The 16670-nt window shown below is 36.1% G+C and overlaps 1 protein-coding gene across 1 annotated transcript; it reads left to right on the forward strand.

Moving 5' to 3' along the window:
• Positions 1-279: 279 nt before the first annotated feature.
• LOC135687021 (mitochondrial import inner membrane translocase subunit TIM44) lies at positions 280-16555 on the forward strand. Its single transcript, XM_065203449.2, has 16 exons — positions 280-348; positions 2463-2618; positions 4212-4307; positions 5053-5151; positions 5847-5927; positions 6181-6240; positions 6415-6504; positions 7066-7135; positions 7814-7886; positions 8397-8482; positions 9605-9697; positions 10528-10652; positions 11673-11723; positions 12769-12858; positions 13803-13913; positions 15191-16555. Exons 1-16 carry the CDS (start codon positions 307-309, stop codon positions 15308-15310), a joined length of 1443 nt encoding a protein of 480 aa, XP_065059521.2. The 5' UTR covers positions 280-306; the 3' UTR covers positions 15311-16555.
• The last annotated feature ends 115 nt before the right edge of the window (positions 16556-16670 follow it).

The following is a 16670-nucleotide window of genomic DNA, read 5'->3' on the forward strand; positions in this document are numbered from 1 at the left end:
ACGAATTTGAAAGGGGGGGCCAAGACTTAAAAAAGTTGGGGGCCACGGCTTCCTACCTCTTTTACTGCAGCTTTTAAACTATTTGCTTCGCAAAAATTGGGGGTCATGGCCACCCCGCCCCCCCTACCATTTTATTTGATCAATTGGAACAAAAGTTACTGTCCATTAGAAACAAAAAGTTTTATGATTTTTGGAGGGCTCTAATTCCCCAAGAACAAAGGTAGCTACGGCACTGGTGTCATTGTGTCACTGCCTAATTTTCTCCAAAGTGTGTCATCTTTCTTAATTTTTTAGAGCCTCTTTTCCATGTTCCAAGTGCGCTGCATGTTGCAACCAAAGATGGCGCAGGTAAGTTGCATATATTTTGCCCCAGGTCTTTAACTTCCTTAGTTTTGCTTGAATACAGGTTATAAGCGTTCACAAGGAACTTAATGAAGGTGTTATAAACTTGTTTTACTCGCCAAGGATTTATATTGCATTAAAAGTCATTGATAGAGAAGCGCCCGAATTGTTGCCCGGCCTTTCAGGCTAGCCTTCATCTTCTGTATACTCCTGCTTGGGAAACGTGTTAGTTTTTGTTTACAATCTCTGTTTTTGCATCATTTATTATCGTTGATTTATAGCTAGGAAGCCTATGCGAGGGCTTGCTTTATGTACAAGATGGCTTTCTTTAGGCTTTTCTATTATGATGCAATAAGGGGGTGCATTCGTTGTAGTTGTAGCCAATCCCGAAAATCTCAGCGTGGAGTTATGTAATTTGCCTTGGTGTTAGTGTGACACAAGCATCTGCCATTGACGCTATCATGTCCCAAAATGAGATCATGGACTTCCATATTTCCCATGCTCTGCCACTCTTGTTGATTACGACCCTAATACCTCTGTCCATTTAGATAAGTTGCTTATTATAAGCCTTGATCTTCCTCTACTACTCTTTCCTTTATACTTTCCAATTATCTTAATGTTTTTCTGTCCTTTCCTTTTTAAAGACATGAATAGTATCTAGCTGCATAACCTCTTTGTTTTTTATGGTCTGTCCAGGAATTTTCCATATATACACCCAACAGGACTAAGATTCCAACCTCATACCTTAACTCTTTCACCCTTGATAGACTGCTAAAACATTTTTTAATCCTATTCACTATATAAGGCATGGATAGAAAAAAAAATCTGGATTAAGTCATTCTTGTTTATGGGCCAGTCAGAGAATTTCCAGATTTTTCAGATGACTATATATATAATCTATAATCTCGGACAAAAATAGTTGAGAATTTTCAAGAAAACTTCATGTTTTCTCTTTCCTTCGAAAAATAGCTTTTCCCCCCTTACCGAATTCAATGTTGAATGCGTGATTTTGAAGCGAAAATGATAGAAATAAAAATCCAACATTGCTTTGTGGGGAAATGGGGGGATTTTAATTTACATGGGCAAGGTAAAGTAGAAAATTACAAAAATTGCATTTTGTCTCAACAGTTTTGTTCAGGATTTTAGTGTGATGTCATCATCATCATCATTACATTTACATTTAACAACCCTTTTGGGTCATACAAATGTCTGCCCAGTCAACTACAACATTAAAATTTTAAAATTTACTGAGGTGATTTCGACATAGGTTGTAAAAGGTATCCGAATTTGCCTGCATCAATAATTGAATGTGATTGAACAGAGATCCAAATTATTGGTCTTTATTGATCAATGCCTTTAAGACTTTTATAAAGTTCCTCTTAGATTGCCAATCCCTATTAGTTTCCCAAATCGTAACATCACAGCATTCCATTCCTCAAGATGTTTGTAACTTAATGTTATATTCTACTGTTGATAGTTTTTCACATTCTTTGGTATCAACTATTTAAAATAGAATCTGCAGCACATTGGGTGTCTCAATCACACCCCTGTTTATTAAAAACTGCTTACATTCATGATTTATTATGCTTGGCATATAGCAATGAGCTATGAAAGAAATTCAACCATATCTTATTTTGTTTTCTGGGTTTTACTCACATAAAGTGTAGGCTTCTTTGTGTAAGCTTGTCTTTTATTATCTTGTTAAAGATTTATTATGTAGGTGAATTTAAAATGAAATGAACTGAACTGAACTGAATTAAAGATTTTGGTGCTTATTTGTGCTTTTCTAACAACTTTTTCTTCCATTATGCTACCATAGGCCATACTTTGCCACCATGCTCCTCACAATGACAATAACAGTTTGTAAGAACTTATGTACATTATTTCTAGCTTCTAGATTGTCAAGATGAAGAACTCAAAATCCAATTATGTAACAAGTGTTTTAGTTAGTCCCTAGTTCCCTTTAAAATTTTTGAAAGAAGTTCAGCTGCTTATCGTCACAGGCTGTTTATATCTTATTAGTTATTTCCCTTATTGTTATAAACAACATTGATGATGACATTTAGATTCTTATGTGTATATCTTAAATGCTAACTTTTTGTTATTTATTTTTTGCAAAGGTGTCAAGATTATCATCTGCAAGGGCAATATTTCTTAAACCTGCCACTCAGTGTTTGCATGTTACCAGGACAACACTTAGAGAAAATCATCTTTTCCATACTCTTTCAAAGAATGGTAGTCTATCTCTCTCAGTTCAAACACCAGTCCAAGAGCAGGTATGTTACTTTATAACATGATTGAACAATTTTTTGGCGGTACAAAATTTGAAAATGACTTTGAAAAAAGCAAACATTTTACAACACACTAAGAGCTTTTTCATCTGACACTTCTCAGAGTATAAAACGTGAGAATAAGGTTTCAATAGAACAATATGGAAAATATATATATATCAAGTTGTGGATCTAAATAGGCGAATCAGAAAAATAGGAGCACATGACCAGTATAGTTGTCCAATCAGTACTGCCTGCCTATGGGAAAATTACCACTGGAGTCCAAGAGAAGAAACAAACTCCTTCTGCCTACACAATAGCGGTTTTTTGGTTTGCATGTAGATCAATTTCAGAGCTGCTAGATAAAAAGACGACCCGGCTCTGCCAATTATCTGAATCATGTCGTTGTTATAGACTTTGACACAATCTGGTCTGCGATGCGTTATAAGGGCACGGCTGACCTCCAATGCCTCATGGGTTTTATCAATGCAGCCCCAGCAACATTTCCGGCTACTGCATTATTAAAAATGACTTTCTAATAATGGGGCCATAGAGGACAGAAAGAACAGACCATTCTGGATATAATAAAGCTCTAAATAATACTTTTAGAAAGACTTGATAACTTTACCTTCTGAAAGTCTCCCATCGCAAGACCCGGGCAACAAAAATAAGTTCTTTTTTTTTATTCCCTGCAAATCCATGGAAACACTGTAACAATCTTTATTAGAGAAGAGAAGTCTTTAGGTAGGCCATCCTTTATAAGCGAGAAAGTTATTCATGCGTTAGACTTTTACCTGCTGAAATTACGGGAAAAAACTTGAGAAACAACTCAGTGCACAGGACCAGTTTGAATTGTGATAGTTATTTTGTTTGCAATTTGTTTCATGAAGTAAGCAGCTGATATCCCTGAATGCGTTATTAGACCGAGGAGGCTAATAACGTGCCAGTAAGTACAAGGCCTAATGCCCTGTTTTCTTTGACGATACGCCACATTCACAGAGTAAAAAACAAGGGAAATGGTGATTCCCGCTATTAGAAACCCAATCCTATTAACAGGGATGTTAGCAAGGGCTATTGTTGACATTTTCTAAAGGAGATTGAAGGCGAAAGAATTTCAATAAGCACAAAAGCAAGCCTTGAGCACAAATTCAAATCAGGGTGTATGAAAATAAACAGTGACGGCCACAACAAGCCTATAGCTTTGGGAAAAAAACTGTTGTTAGACTAATAACTACCTGCTTCGGGGCTTAATAGAGTTTTTATGGCACTTTCTGCCATTATTTTCTTCACCATTATTTACTTCTTCATGATTTTCTTCTCCGTGATTTTTGTCTCTATCTTCCATATCTACTGTTTTCGTATTGTTTTTTTTCTTAAACCCTCAAGATATGTTTCAATAGGATTTATAAGTAGTTTTTAAACCCTTTCTTGATTATATAGACCCAAGATATGTTTTCTTGACACTCTCCTTGGTACTGTATTGAAAATCATGGATGTTTTATCCATTTTGATATTTTTGTTATTCTAGATTTTCTAAGTATTTCTTTTTTATCATCAGACTTTTGTTTACATAATTAACAACTGTCATCTTTTGTTTAGGTGAGGAATTATCAGAAGCCACCCCAGAAGCCAGGGTTGCTCAAAAAATTTCTGGAAAACTTGCAGGAGGGGCTTCGAAGAGACAAAGCCTTGCAGGTAAACAATTTATTGTTACAATTTATAATATTGTAAACAATTTATAATGCTGTCATTTATGTCATTTGTATATATATTGTCATTTGTAAAAAATATATTGTTATCTGTCTAATGCACTTTTAATAGAGTTCTAAAGTGATGATGTCAGGAAAATCTATTTTTAGAATTTTTTAATTTGGATCCCATAACCTGAAAGAGCATCATGAAGTTCCTCTAAATGTGCAAAATCAGTCAATTGTGTCGCGAATTGGCAGAGATATGGCCACATATGTATTGGCTCTTTCCCCATCAAACCTCTGTATTTTGGTCACTGTTCATAACTTTATGAACAGAGCCAAAATAACAGTGGTTCATTAGCAAACTTCAAATCTTTCATTAGCCATATCTCAATCGATTTAAGACAGATTTGGCCAATTTTGCGTATTTAAAAGTATTTCATGGTGATCTTTTACGATATGTGGTTAAAATTCAAAGATTCTAAAAATAGATTTTTGATGACGTCACACTTTAGAACTCTATTGTATGATTTATAAATTTCAATGTGTGCACAGAGTTCTGCACCCATCATTGTATTAAGCTAAAAGCCTGTCAAAAATTATATTTTCAACAGAAATTTAGTTTTTCATTCGTGAATGCTTCCTTTGTAAAAAGATCTATGAAACTTTTATTATACTTTTATAACATACTTTTATAGTTTGTTTTGTTTTGCTTAAGAAAATTATTAGATGAAGTATTTTTTTATCAGGACAACATAAAGCAGTTTCAGCAAGAAGCAAAAAAATATGAGGAAACAGAAGCGGTTAAACTCGCAAAGGAAAGAATGTCATTCATGGGAAAAGTAAAGGTAGCCGATATTTTTATCTAGTAAAATACAATAAAAGTATTATTGACCTTGATCGGCAACCAGCAGATTTTTAAAGAAAGTCTTGCACAATTTCTTCTACTGTTGGTTAAGATTTCAAAATGTTTCAAATATGCTTTTAATTCATTTTTCATATTTTGTGTACTCCTTCAATTCATAGTTTTAGCTTGCTTTTGTGACAATTAAAAATAATTTTTGATTCAAAACTTTGTGTCAAATGATTTATTAGTATCAAAATTTCCTTGATTGTAATTATTTGATCTAATAATAGACCTGGAGGTATTTATAATATCTCAAATTGTTTAAGTTGCTCAAAATTGTTGTTTATTGACATAAGAATTAAGATTTAGGTTTATTCTACATAAAGCGATAAAAAATGTACAAAAAACACCCTCTGAATTTGTTTCGTGCATTTTTACAAGTTAGTAGTGCTTGTCAAAACACAACCAGGATAACATAAAGATGTTACTGCAATTCTGTTTACTCCTTTTCCTTGAAAAAGTGGTACAACCAAGGCATAGGCAGATGCCATCAAAATCACGTAAAACATTTTATTTGTTGTGTTTGTTTTTTAATCCTGTACTTTTGAATAAAGATGCTTCACCGAAATACTTATTTGTACAGCACTTTACCCAGTAAGAAGCAAATTGAGTCTCAACAACTGTTGTTTATTCCAGAAAAATGTCCAGAGCTACTCTGATCAAGTGTCCAAAACAGTGAAGTCATCCTCTGAAAATTTATCATCATCTGTTGGAAAGGTATATATATTTTTGAATCTTGTGTAGTCATATTGTTATCCTGAAGCTGAATTTTTGCCAAACTGCATCAATTTCTTCATATTTATCCAGTAGTCTTTGTTCTCTTACCTTGTTTTAGCCCTAAATCTTGAAATCTCTATTCTCCTTTTTTTATACTTATATTTGGTTATGATGCATTGCATGTGACGTTGTTGTTAAACAATATGATAAATTGATTTGTGTCAAAATTGCCACTTAAACCTTCCTTTTTCAGATATATGATGATGCCAAGCAGTCTGATATATTCAAGAAAACGCAGGAATTTTCAGAAGAGGTAATTTACAAAAGATGTTTGAAAGCAAATTTTAAATTTTCTTTTATTTTAGTCAACTTTCATTTAAACTTTATTATGAATCACCAGCAACCATTTGTTTTAAAAAGCATGCAACCATTCGATGTCTGATTGGTGTTATCTTCATTCGTTTCGCACCTCTGATTTCTTCAATAGGTTGGGAAAACAGCAAAGGATGCCGCTTCAAAGATATCACAACAAAGTGAAGAGATTGGCAAAACTGAAGCTTTCAAGACCGTATCGAAGGTATCTTGTTCCTTTCAAGTGGCATGGCCGCAAAAAGAAAATTTTTTTTGCCCAAGAAAAAATTACGTCAAACAGTTTGACAAAAGTTAGATACAAAGTACTTGTTGGAATTTTAATTTAGATGGCATTTCACATGCAATTTTAGTAATTGAACATTTCAAGGACGACATACCACTTGATATAATTTCTCTTAGATTTTTTTTAGTAGTTTTGTTGTATTTTACAGATTTTTCTGACAACTCTAAGAATTTTCTGGGAAGCTAGTTTCCAGGTTCTTAACCAGCGGTTACCTCATAGTTTGAAGGGCGTCGGTGTTAGCTTGTGATTTTAAACCAATTTCTGCGGTAAAATAGTGTTCCGCGAGAGATTGTCGGGTATATCATGGAATTTTTTAGCGCTACTAATTTGGTCTAAGAATTCTTTTTAGTAGTTAGTGACTTTGTCACCTTCGTTGTCTGCCCCGCAATGATTATCGTAATATACACTGGGTACATTATTAATAGCTCAAAGTATACTGAAGTAATTTGACCAAAGGTTTTGCTTTCCTCCCTGCTTCAACAGGCCTACAAAGTTGTTGAGAAGGAGCTCTTAGAAGATATTGTTGACCAATCTAAGCCCTACTCAAGACCTGGTTTGTATCTTGCATTATCTTGATTTTATTCTTTTTAGACTGATTTTCATTGAACTTGTTTGTCCAAAGTGATTAACTTATAAACAAAATACTGTGCAGGGCCCACGCCATCGGGGGATCGGTGGTCAAGCCCCCCCCCCCCTCTTTTTTGCGAAGCAGATGATTTCAAAACTGCAATAAAGGTGAAAGAGGCCTTGAACCCCCTCCCCCTCCCCTCCCACTTTAGTCCTTGCCCCTCCCCTCATGTTAAACTTCGTGGAGTGGGCCCTGCTGTGAAGATAAAAGGAATGCGTCCTTTTCACCCAATTGAAGGCATCCATTGGTCAGAACAATGAACCAATCGAACGGTCACTCCGACATTTCATACTCTGAGAAATATTGAACAAAAAGTCTTTCTATCCATGTCGTAAATTTTTTTTCCACTTTTTTATGTAAACGTGGAAGAAAAAACGAATGAGCAGGAACTTCACTGATGAATGGAGCCGGAGATGTTGAGTCTAGTATCACCTTTTTCAAGTGTAATACTGTTTTGTGCCATGTGTCACAGCGAGGAGAGTTTCGGAACGAAAAGGATTGCAGGCTACAACTTCCAATCCCTTGCTTTTCTTCTGTTGGCAATTGCAATCCTGTTCTACCTATTTTTCGTAGGGTTCAACGATTTCTTTTTTTTTACTTCAGAGGTACTAAGGCGTCGAACAGTAGAAGAAAGTGAATCAGAGAAGTCAAAAGACAAGGAATATGAAGCCAACGCGTATGATTCTTTCATTGACAATTGTAACATAGTTCGAAGTAGCCTAACAAAAAAATTCGTTTCGGAAAAGAAGGAGTTTCCTTTAAAGACTCATTGCTAACAATGGGCCTTTGCGAGCGTGGCGACGATCCAAACAATGGCAGTAAACTTCTACGGATTAACCAAAGTTGATTTCAGACTGTCTAAAAATGCATTATGGGATACTTGCGCAGCGCAATGGCTCATTGTTAGCAATGAGTCTTTAATCACAAATCTGCCTTTAGAAGAATAGTTTAATTTCTGTCCTGAAATTGTGTTTGGTTGTCATCTCTTCAAATAAGCGCTTCTGAAGCGATTTTATTTTGCAATGGATACAGTTTTATCATACTACATACAGCAGAAACTTTTAAGTCAGTAAAAATGAATCATGTAATTTTGACAAAAGGCTAGAGAAGCCCTCTAATGATTTGCAATGCAAACCCTATCTTATTATGATAATTGCAATGTCATAGTTATTTCCTTTCTTGTTAGGGATGCAACCGGCATGGTACTCCACGCTGAATCAAAATGGTCACAGCAATGGAAAGATTTCAAGGATAACAATCCAGTTGTAAATGGTAAATTGCTTTCTGTTTCTTTCGTCCATATCACCAGGCAATCAAATTCTTGTCATATATTCTAAGCGGTTTGAGCCTCCAAACGTGTTCGGTTGACACGAAATTTCGAATGACAGAACAATTTGTAAACGCGAAAGCTCGCTTTACCCTTCCCCGAAACCCGTTCCCTTTCTTCCTTATTTATTTTCTTTCCATTTTTTATTTCTTCATCGTATTCGTACCGTATTCGTACATTGTATTGTATATTCCTTCTTTAAAGTGCCTCGTAGTCAGTGGCGTAATAGAAGCACCTAGGGCCTTTGAGAAAAAACTGAGATGTGTTCCTATTCAGGGACTGCAAGAAGGCCCCATCCAATTGTTTTCTTAGTCTTCTACTCATATTGATAACGATTTGTGTTAAAATGGTCAGTGCCAAAATTTTTCATCATCTATCTTCTTCGGCGATTTATCAAGAGTACCATCCATCATTGAATATATATAAGTACCCAATGTCAAACACCAATATCTTGGGTTAAAAAAGACCGGGTTGAGAAATAAAAGCATTACTTGCCCCATGAGCGCCTCCATTACTATATAACACCCCCCCCCCTTATTTGCCATAAAACAAATTGAATGCTCCTCCTATTTTTGAATGTTCCTCCTTTTTTAATGTTTCTCATTTTTGAATGTTCCTCCTTTGCCGCGTGGTCTTGTGTTGTAACTTTGTTCCTAGAATACCAGTGTTTTCATAATCTGAACGAGCTGTCTTTGAAGAGACTTTTCAAGACATGAGAAATAAGGAATTTATAGGAATATAGAAATGAGGATATAGAAATTTATAGAAACTCAGTCAGAAGTTGAGTGCTCCGGGTGAAATATTAAAGCTATTCCTTTCTTTCGGGCGGTTCCATATCCCTCAGCTGTACACTGCTTTCGAGACTTCCTCAAGTCATCATGCATAAATCGTAACAACAATTGATCTTGCGGAAGTATTGGTATCCAAATTTAATGAAAATTACTGTTGTAGAGGCGGAGCTGTACATGCTTTTGGTGAACTGAAGATTTTCATGCATTTTGCTTTCCTATATGCATTTGTCTTCACTGTATGCATTCTATTTCACTGTATGCACTTTTCTTTGCTAGGCTTGTTCTCTCTTAAGATGAAGTATGACGAGAGTGACAACATTGTTATCAGAGCAACAAGAGTTGTCACGGACAAAGTGACGGACATTTTCAGTAAGTATTGGCTACCTTTACTTAAACTCAGAGGAAGAAAACATGATTTTTAGAACATCTATTCCTTCCCTTTTCTTGCTTCCTTTTTCCTGACGCTAGAACCCATTTAAAGCTGAAAGTTCTGCTTTTGGAGAATTTCCGTATGGCTAACGAAAAGAAGGATATTTTGCACGCAAAAGGGCGTTCTATATATTATGGTGTTTATTAAGATTAGCCAATAGGACAGAGAGCGAAACTTATGATCCTCCACTCTTGCTTACATGCTCTGACGAACATTTAACAACCGACGCTGCAGTACCTTTTTAACCTACTCTGTACAAAGGCCCATGGGCTTATACCCGGGTAAAGGTTCACTGGGCCTTCAAGCAAGAGACTTATCATTTTAGGATGAGATTCTTCAGAATAAAGTATTTTCAATTAAAGATCACATAATTTTTTCTGTTCTTTTAAGATATGTATTTGGATATGTATCTTAGACCGTATTTGCATGGAACATCCAAACCATTTCCCCTCTTGTTGTCTCTTCGGCCACATACAAAAGCTCAAAATTATGGCCCATGGGCCTTTGTATGGGTGAATTTCAAATTGCAAAATTCAAAATCCTAAAGGATTTGCGTATAGGCCAATGGACTTCAATAGGGTATACCCTAAGTTTTTCTGAAGATCATTTGGAGTGTTTAAACGCCGATTTACAGGTTGAGATTTTCCTAAAAGCTTTACGAAAATAGACACGACATTTATCTTAATCACATGATGAATTTTTTCCCGTGTTTTACTGTTTAGGGTTTTCCTTTTTCGAAATTCAACATAGCTGCCTTTCTATCTTCTAGAGGATGTGTTCTCAACTTCTGAAATGGCGGCTACCATGGCAGAAATAGCGAAAATTGACCCACGCTTTAACAAAGATAAGTTTCTCCTAGAGTGCGAACGAGAAATTATACCCACCGTACTAGAGGTAAGCCAATTGTGTTTGCTAAACACGCCACAGGAAGGTAACCCTTTACAGTACTCTTAATGATGGCGCCACGGGAAGGGGATCTTCCAGTTTTTGACAGGATCGATTTTTTCGATGCAAAAACGTCGGGGAGTGGTACCATTTTTTGCAAAGTATCTTTTGTGATGTAATTTTATGATGGTGAAAATGCCTTTACGAAGCCTAAAGTTAACAAAATGGACTTCGCTATTTGTTAAATTGCCATTCCCCGCTGGTAAAAGGGCGTTTTCTCACAGTTAAAAGGGCGTGAACTAAAGATTTTTAATTTTGGCTAACCCAAACCCCAACCCCAACCCCCCCCCCCCTCCTTAAACCCTAGTGGCTGGCACTGCCACTGCATCAGTCTTACAACATCGATCTGATAAGTCCTGTTCTTGATTAGGACTAGAATAACTGAAAGTTTCTAACAGCTCAAAGTTAAACTTAAGCCGTGTAATGTGAGGTTGGTGATCGGATTGTACCAAATTGCTGAAAGCAACCAGCTGAAAGCAAACGGCTGTTTTCTAGAACACATAACCCAGTAGTTTTTTAAATCAGCTACAATGGCCGCCAAAATTAGTTTAAACGCCGCGATTCCACTGGTAATAAATGCATATTTTTCAGTTAATTTCCCTATTCCAAGCAGACGGAACCCCCTTTCCCCTTAAACAATATTGTGAAGGAAGATGAACATGTCGCTAAACATGGGTTACACAATTTTCGTTCCAACATACATTTGTTGTAATTTTCCAGTCGGAATCCAACATTATACATGGGGGGAGGGGAGACGTTTAGTAGGAAAGATGATTGGACTGTTTCAACACTTTTGGCGGGCATTGTGAATAGGGATCGGCTTTATTGCCACTAAACATTATTGGTATGGAGATATTTACCGGGGGATCTTACTACAGGAGCATTTCTACAGTCCAAATAGAATGTAAAGAAGGACTTTGGTGAAGAATTAACTTAAAATATCTATACATTTTATACTTTTTTTTTAAGGCATTCATAAGAGGCGATGTAGAAATTCTTAAAGATTGGTGTCACGAAGGGGTAAGATTGATTTACTCTTGGTAAAATAGACTTAAGGGAAAGCGAAGGGAAAATGGGGTCTTCTTGTGTCCTCTCTTATCTTGCTTTCTCATCCCAATTTTTTGCAAAAGAGGCAGTTCACATGCAACGAGGTTAGAAGAAGCCGGAAGGAAAATACTGTCGTTGATTGATAATTTTTGTAAAAAGAATTCATTTAGAAATATACAAAAGCTTTTCGTCTGACACTCTTCAGAGTATAAAACGTCGGAAGATCAAAAACTCTACGCTAGGAAATATATATACCCAGTTGTGGATCGAGATAGGCCGATCAGAAAACGCAAGCACGTGTCTGTTGAGATTGCCCAATCGGTGCCGTTTGCCTATTGAAAATGTTACCAATGGAGTCCCAAGGTGAAACGAACTCCTTCTGTCAACACAAGAGTGTCTCCTTTTTTCAAAGCCACTTTATAATTTTTTACCACGAAAAGAGTCTTTGATAATTTTTTTTTATATTTTATCAATTTTGCCGGTTTTGTAAATAACTATTTAGCGTATTGGGTAACCGAGCATATTTGAGCTCGTTTCATTATTTGTTCTCTTCTGTTCAAGTGTATAGTTATTACTTAAAGAGGCATCAACGCAAAAAGAATTGGCATCACCAAAAACATTTTTCGTCGTTCTAGTTTGTTGTGTGAACGGCAAAGACTATCGCAAAAGGCTCATTGTTGTCTGGAATACAGAAAGGGGGTCCAATTTAGGGGAAGAAAGTCACTTCGTATGACCAAAACTTTTTGCAATTGTCGGGGGTCGAAATTTGCGTTAGTGTCTCTTTAAGTATAAGATAATAAGTAATAAATCCCATTCGCTTTGTTTGACTGTCTTTCAAAAAATTCAAAAATTCTTTTCCCCTAGACACGGTGTGGAAAGTAAAGTAGATTATAGATTATTGGCTACTTATCTCTCTTCTGGGAATTTTAATTTTTGTTTAAATGCTAAATTGATCTTTTGTGAGTTGTGACTGTTTATTGATCTGTTTTCAATTGCTTTACTTTTATTTTTCTTCTAGGCATTCAACATATTATCAGAACAAATCAAGCATAATAAATCGATAGGAAAAGTTATAGATTCAAAAATTTTAGACATAAGAGACCTAGACGTGAGTATTATCCCTTTACATACCTGTTAAGTTTGTGTTTCCTAAAAGCCGTGTTGTTATGCCTGGTTACTCATTGTTATACTTTTAATTTTTCTTGCATCTGCAAATGCGAGATTAAAGCAAAATTCGCGAGACTCAAGCAAAATGCGCGAGACTCAAGCAAAATTCGCGAGACTCAAGCAAAATGCGCGAGACTCAAGCAAAATTTGCGAGATTCAAGCAAAATGCTCGAGACTTAAGCAAAATGCGCGAGACTCAAGAAAAATTCGCAAAACTCAAGCAAAATTCGCGAGACTCAAGCAAAATGCGCGAGACTCAAGCAAAATAACCGCTTATACAGTAGCCTTCATTTTCAGTTGAGAGAAAAATCCATGGTGTTTAATAAATTTTGCAACCATTATTAAGACATTTTACTACTTCGAGTTCTTTGTTTAGATGATTAAATACGACTCATTAACTCCTTCAAATATTTATTTCTAAATGGTGTAGAACTTATTATTGGTTGGTAGTTTTTGGTGGCTTTTGCAAACAGAATGGACAAGAACTTGAATAAAATTTTAAACAAAAAGTGAACAGTTTTGATAAACTAGAGATGAATCAATTATTGCTAAATTCTATCTTTGAAGTTATTCTTTATTTCCCTGTATTTCACATCTCTATACAGTAAAATCCGGTTATAACGTACTTTAAGGGACCAGCGTATTAAGTACCTTATATCCGAAGTACGTTGTAACGAGGGTAAGTAAAAATTGACTAAAACCAAGCACACCTTTTGCAGGGACCAAGCACACCAGTACGCTATATCCGAAAGTACGTAATAACCGAGAACGTTATAACGGGATTCTTCTATATTACATCCCACTACCTATAACCTTTATGAACCAACTTGCAGCTGATTTTACTGCTCTTTTAGTTAATACTCTTGTCCTCTATGTTCTTTACAGCTTGCTGTTGCAAAAATAATGGAACAAGGACCTGTATTAATAATGACATTCGTGGCACAACAAACGATGGTTGTTAAAGATACAAGGGGAAATATAATAGAAGGAAATGAGGTGAACATCCTTCGGCTTCATTCTCTCTAAGGCCTTTAAAACAATAACCTTTTCCCCTTCCAACCTTTTCCCCTTCCAACCTTTTCATGTTGATATTAGGTAATCATTGACAAAGAGCAGATATAAAAAAGGTTCCGTATGTAAAGTCCTTTATTTCCGTTATCTCAAAACCTATCCGCTATCCTTGGAAGATTGCCAGATTTCAAGGCTTACAACTAGACTTTCAGCAAATTTCTACATTTTCGCAGAACCAAAACACATTACAGTTCCACGGCTGTCAGCCGAAGGAAGATTATCCAACGATGCACTGCAAATACTTCATTTTACAAGGGTATAAATAGAGAGAGACATTTAACGTTGTGCTTGACCATTTCTTTTTTCCTGACAAAGCGTAAATTCTGAACTGTAGATGACTTTACTTAAAATTCAATTTCTAAGAGACTTTTATTTGAAAGATGCAAGGATAATTTTTCAGAAAGTCAAATAGAGCAACGCTCATCCGGAGGAAGTTTCAGGCATTTTGTGAACTCTGCATTCTCCTGCTAGAAATATTTCATATTTTGAACTCTGCATCTTTTCTTGACGCCTTTCAATGCCCATACACCGAAGCTGGAAATGCTCATACAATCATGAGATTGAAAGATATGGAGCAAGGTCCAATTCGAATTGAATTCAATTCAGTTCAATTCAATTCATAGGCCTCTGGTGTTGAAAATAAGACGAAATATTCAGGCTGAAGTTGGCACTTTTCCCTAGGTTCTAGCTTTTATAAAAAGGTTGTTTATTGTCTGTTATTGTGCCAAAAGCTATTATACCGACTTAACACAACACCATATGGTTACTATGTTTTAAAGCTTGAAGAAGGATGTAGCCACAAATAGCGGTCATAATAGTCCAGGGCCTAGACAGTCAAACCCCAAAAAAAATTTCTCCAAAACGCCCCTTCAAACACTTGATCAACATGCAAATTCGTAATTTTCTCCAAAAACTACATTAGAAAAAGTTGGTGCTGTAAATTCTGCGCTCGGGTGACAATACCCCCCTCCAACCACTGGACTATAACTGTGAACCAGATATCCACTTATACAGCTGGGTGGAGAGGCCTAGTTGTGTTTAACCCTTGCCGATGAGTACTGTCTTTGCAGTTGTATCCTTATGAAACAGCCTCATGCCTACATTTGCCCCGTTTCTCCAGCTATATCAAGAGCTTTTAGATGGATACTGATCTTTTTGTTTTCAGTTTGGATTTCTCATTTGTTTTTCTCTTTTTATTTCAGGACAACATTGAAAATATCCATTACATATGGGCAATGTGTAGGGACCAAACAATTTATGATCCAAGACAAGCTTGGAGAGTTTTAGAATTCGGTATTCAACAAGCAACGCCTTGGGTGTGATTGTAATCGTCATAGTAATCTAGCTTGTGTCGTGGTTCGCGCTCCCCATTGAGCTGACTGTCATTAGCATGTTCTAGCTACTATACGGGGCTTGCAACTAGTTGGGTATTAGGAATCTGGCGAAGGAGAGATCTCAGCAAAGTAGTACTTGTTGAGGACACAAACTGAGTCATCTCTCGTATGCATTCGAAGAGCATGCGCGCTAGGAATTTTAGCTCGTTGTGCATGCATACATGAGGTAACTAGTTCGTCGAATGACTAGTTTTTCGTCCTTGCGGTTTTATAGTGTCAAACTTTTCATCAATAAATTGTATACTTAAAATCAAGAACTTTTAACATACCAAGTAGATGGTATTTTTAATCTCTGGTGCACCTTTCTCCGGATTCTTAATACCTGCGTGCGGTTACGTTTATAGAATGAGGCGGAGCTGCTCTTAAATCCAGCTAAAGATAACAGCTTTTATAAGCAGTAATAATTTTAACCATCTTTATTTAACTCGCTTTGTAAGAATCGTTTTAAGTAGAACTCTAAGAAATGTGTGTAATTTAAAAAAGATCTTACCTTTGCTCAGAATTAAAACAGTAGCTTTTCGAGTTTTGCTTTGATGCTAATTTTCAGTTCCAAACAGTTTCCCTGTGAGGTAGTTAATGCTGTTGTATGGTCGTTTTGCAATGTGGTACAGAATACAGATAACTTGCAAACACTATTCTTAACATGTTATTGCATTTTCTTCGCTGTTGGGACCCATCTAACTTATCCCTGAATTTTTCCCAGACGTCATATAGATTTTTTTTGTAGAAATTTTTTAAGGGATGATTAATCTTTATGAAATTCCAATTATATCAAGGCTCCATTGTGAAAACTTTTCTCAGGGCTATATGGGGAAACACTTCCAAGCGACAGTCAGTGGTTTAAGCAATCCTGACAATCAGCTATTAGCTAATCAATAGTTTGAGTAACGAATATTGATTGGCTAATTGTTGATCGTAAACAAAGAGTTAGAACAATAGGTTTCCAGACCAGTCCTCCCTTCTATTGACTTTGGTTTAAGCCAGTTCTGTATCTGTCGACTGGCTTTCACGGGCGTCTCCTATATTGTGTGCAAGAGCTATGTTTTTCAGTAAATTGTGATGGAAAGAGATTATCTATCGTCTTTTAATAAAGCACGTGAATGTAGTATATTCTATCATTGCGAGTTGATATATTTTTCAATGGATTTGAGACAATTACATTATGAGCTTCCATTGTCTACTGCTTCTCTCTTGGTATTTGCATGTTAGCATTGTTTTTCCTCCTGAGACCGTATACTCTCTCCTTGAATTCTACTCCCTAAGGGCTATTGGACTCCTGAATTCTACG

This window comes from Rhopilema esculentum, chromosome 20, assembly GCF_057945365.1.
Source record: "Rhopilema esculentum isolate cy_ngs chromosome 20, ASM5794536v1, whole genome shotgun sequence".
Taxonomy (NCBI): Eukaryota; Metazoa; Cnidaria; class Scyphozoa; order Rhizostomeae; family Rhizostomatidae; genus Rhopilema; species Rhopilema esculentum.

Coding starts and splice junctions, on each gene's coding strand:
- LOC135687021 (XM_065203449.2), top strand. CDS start 307: ATGTTCCAAGTGCGCTGCATGTTGCAACCAAAGATGGCGCAG. Junction 349..2,462: donor TGCAACCAAAGATGGCGCAG/GTAAGTTGCATA, acceptor TTTTTTGCAAAG/GTGTCAAGATTATCATCTGC. Junction 10,653..11,672: donor TTATACCCACCGTACTAGAG/GTAAGCCAATTG, acceptor TTTTTTTTTAAG/GCATTCATAAGAGGCGATGT.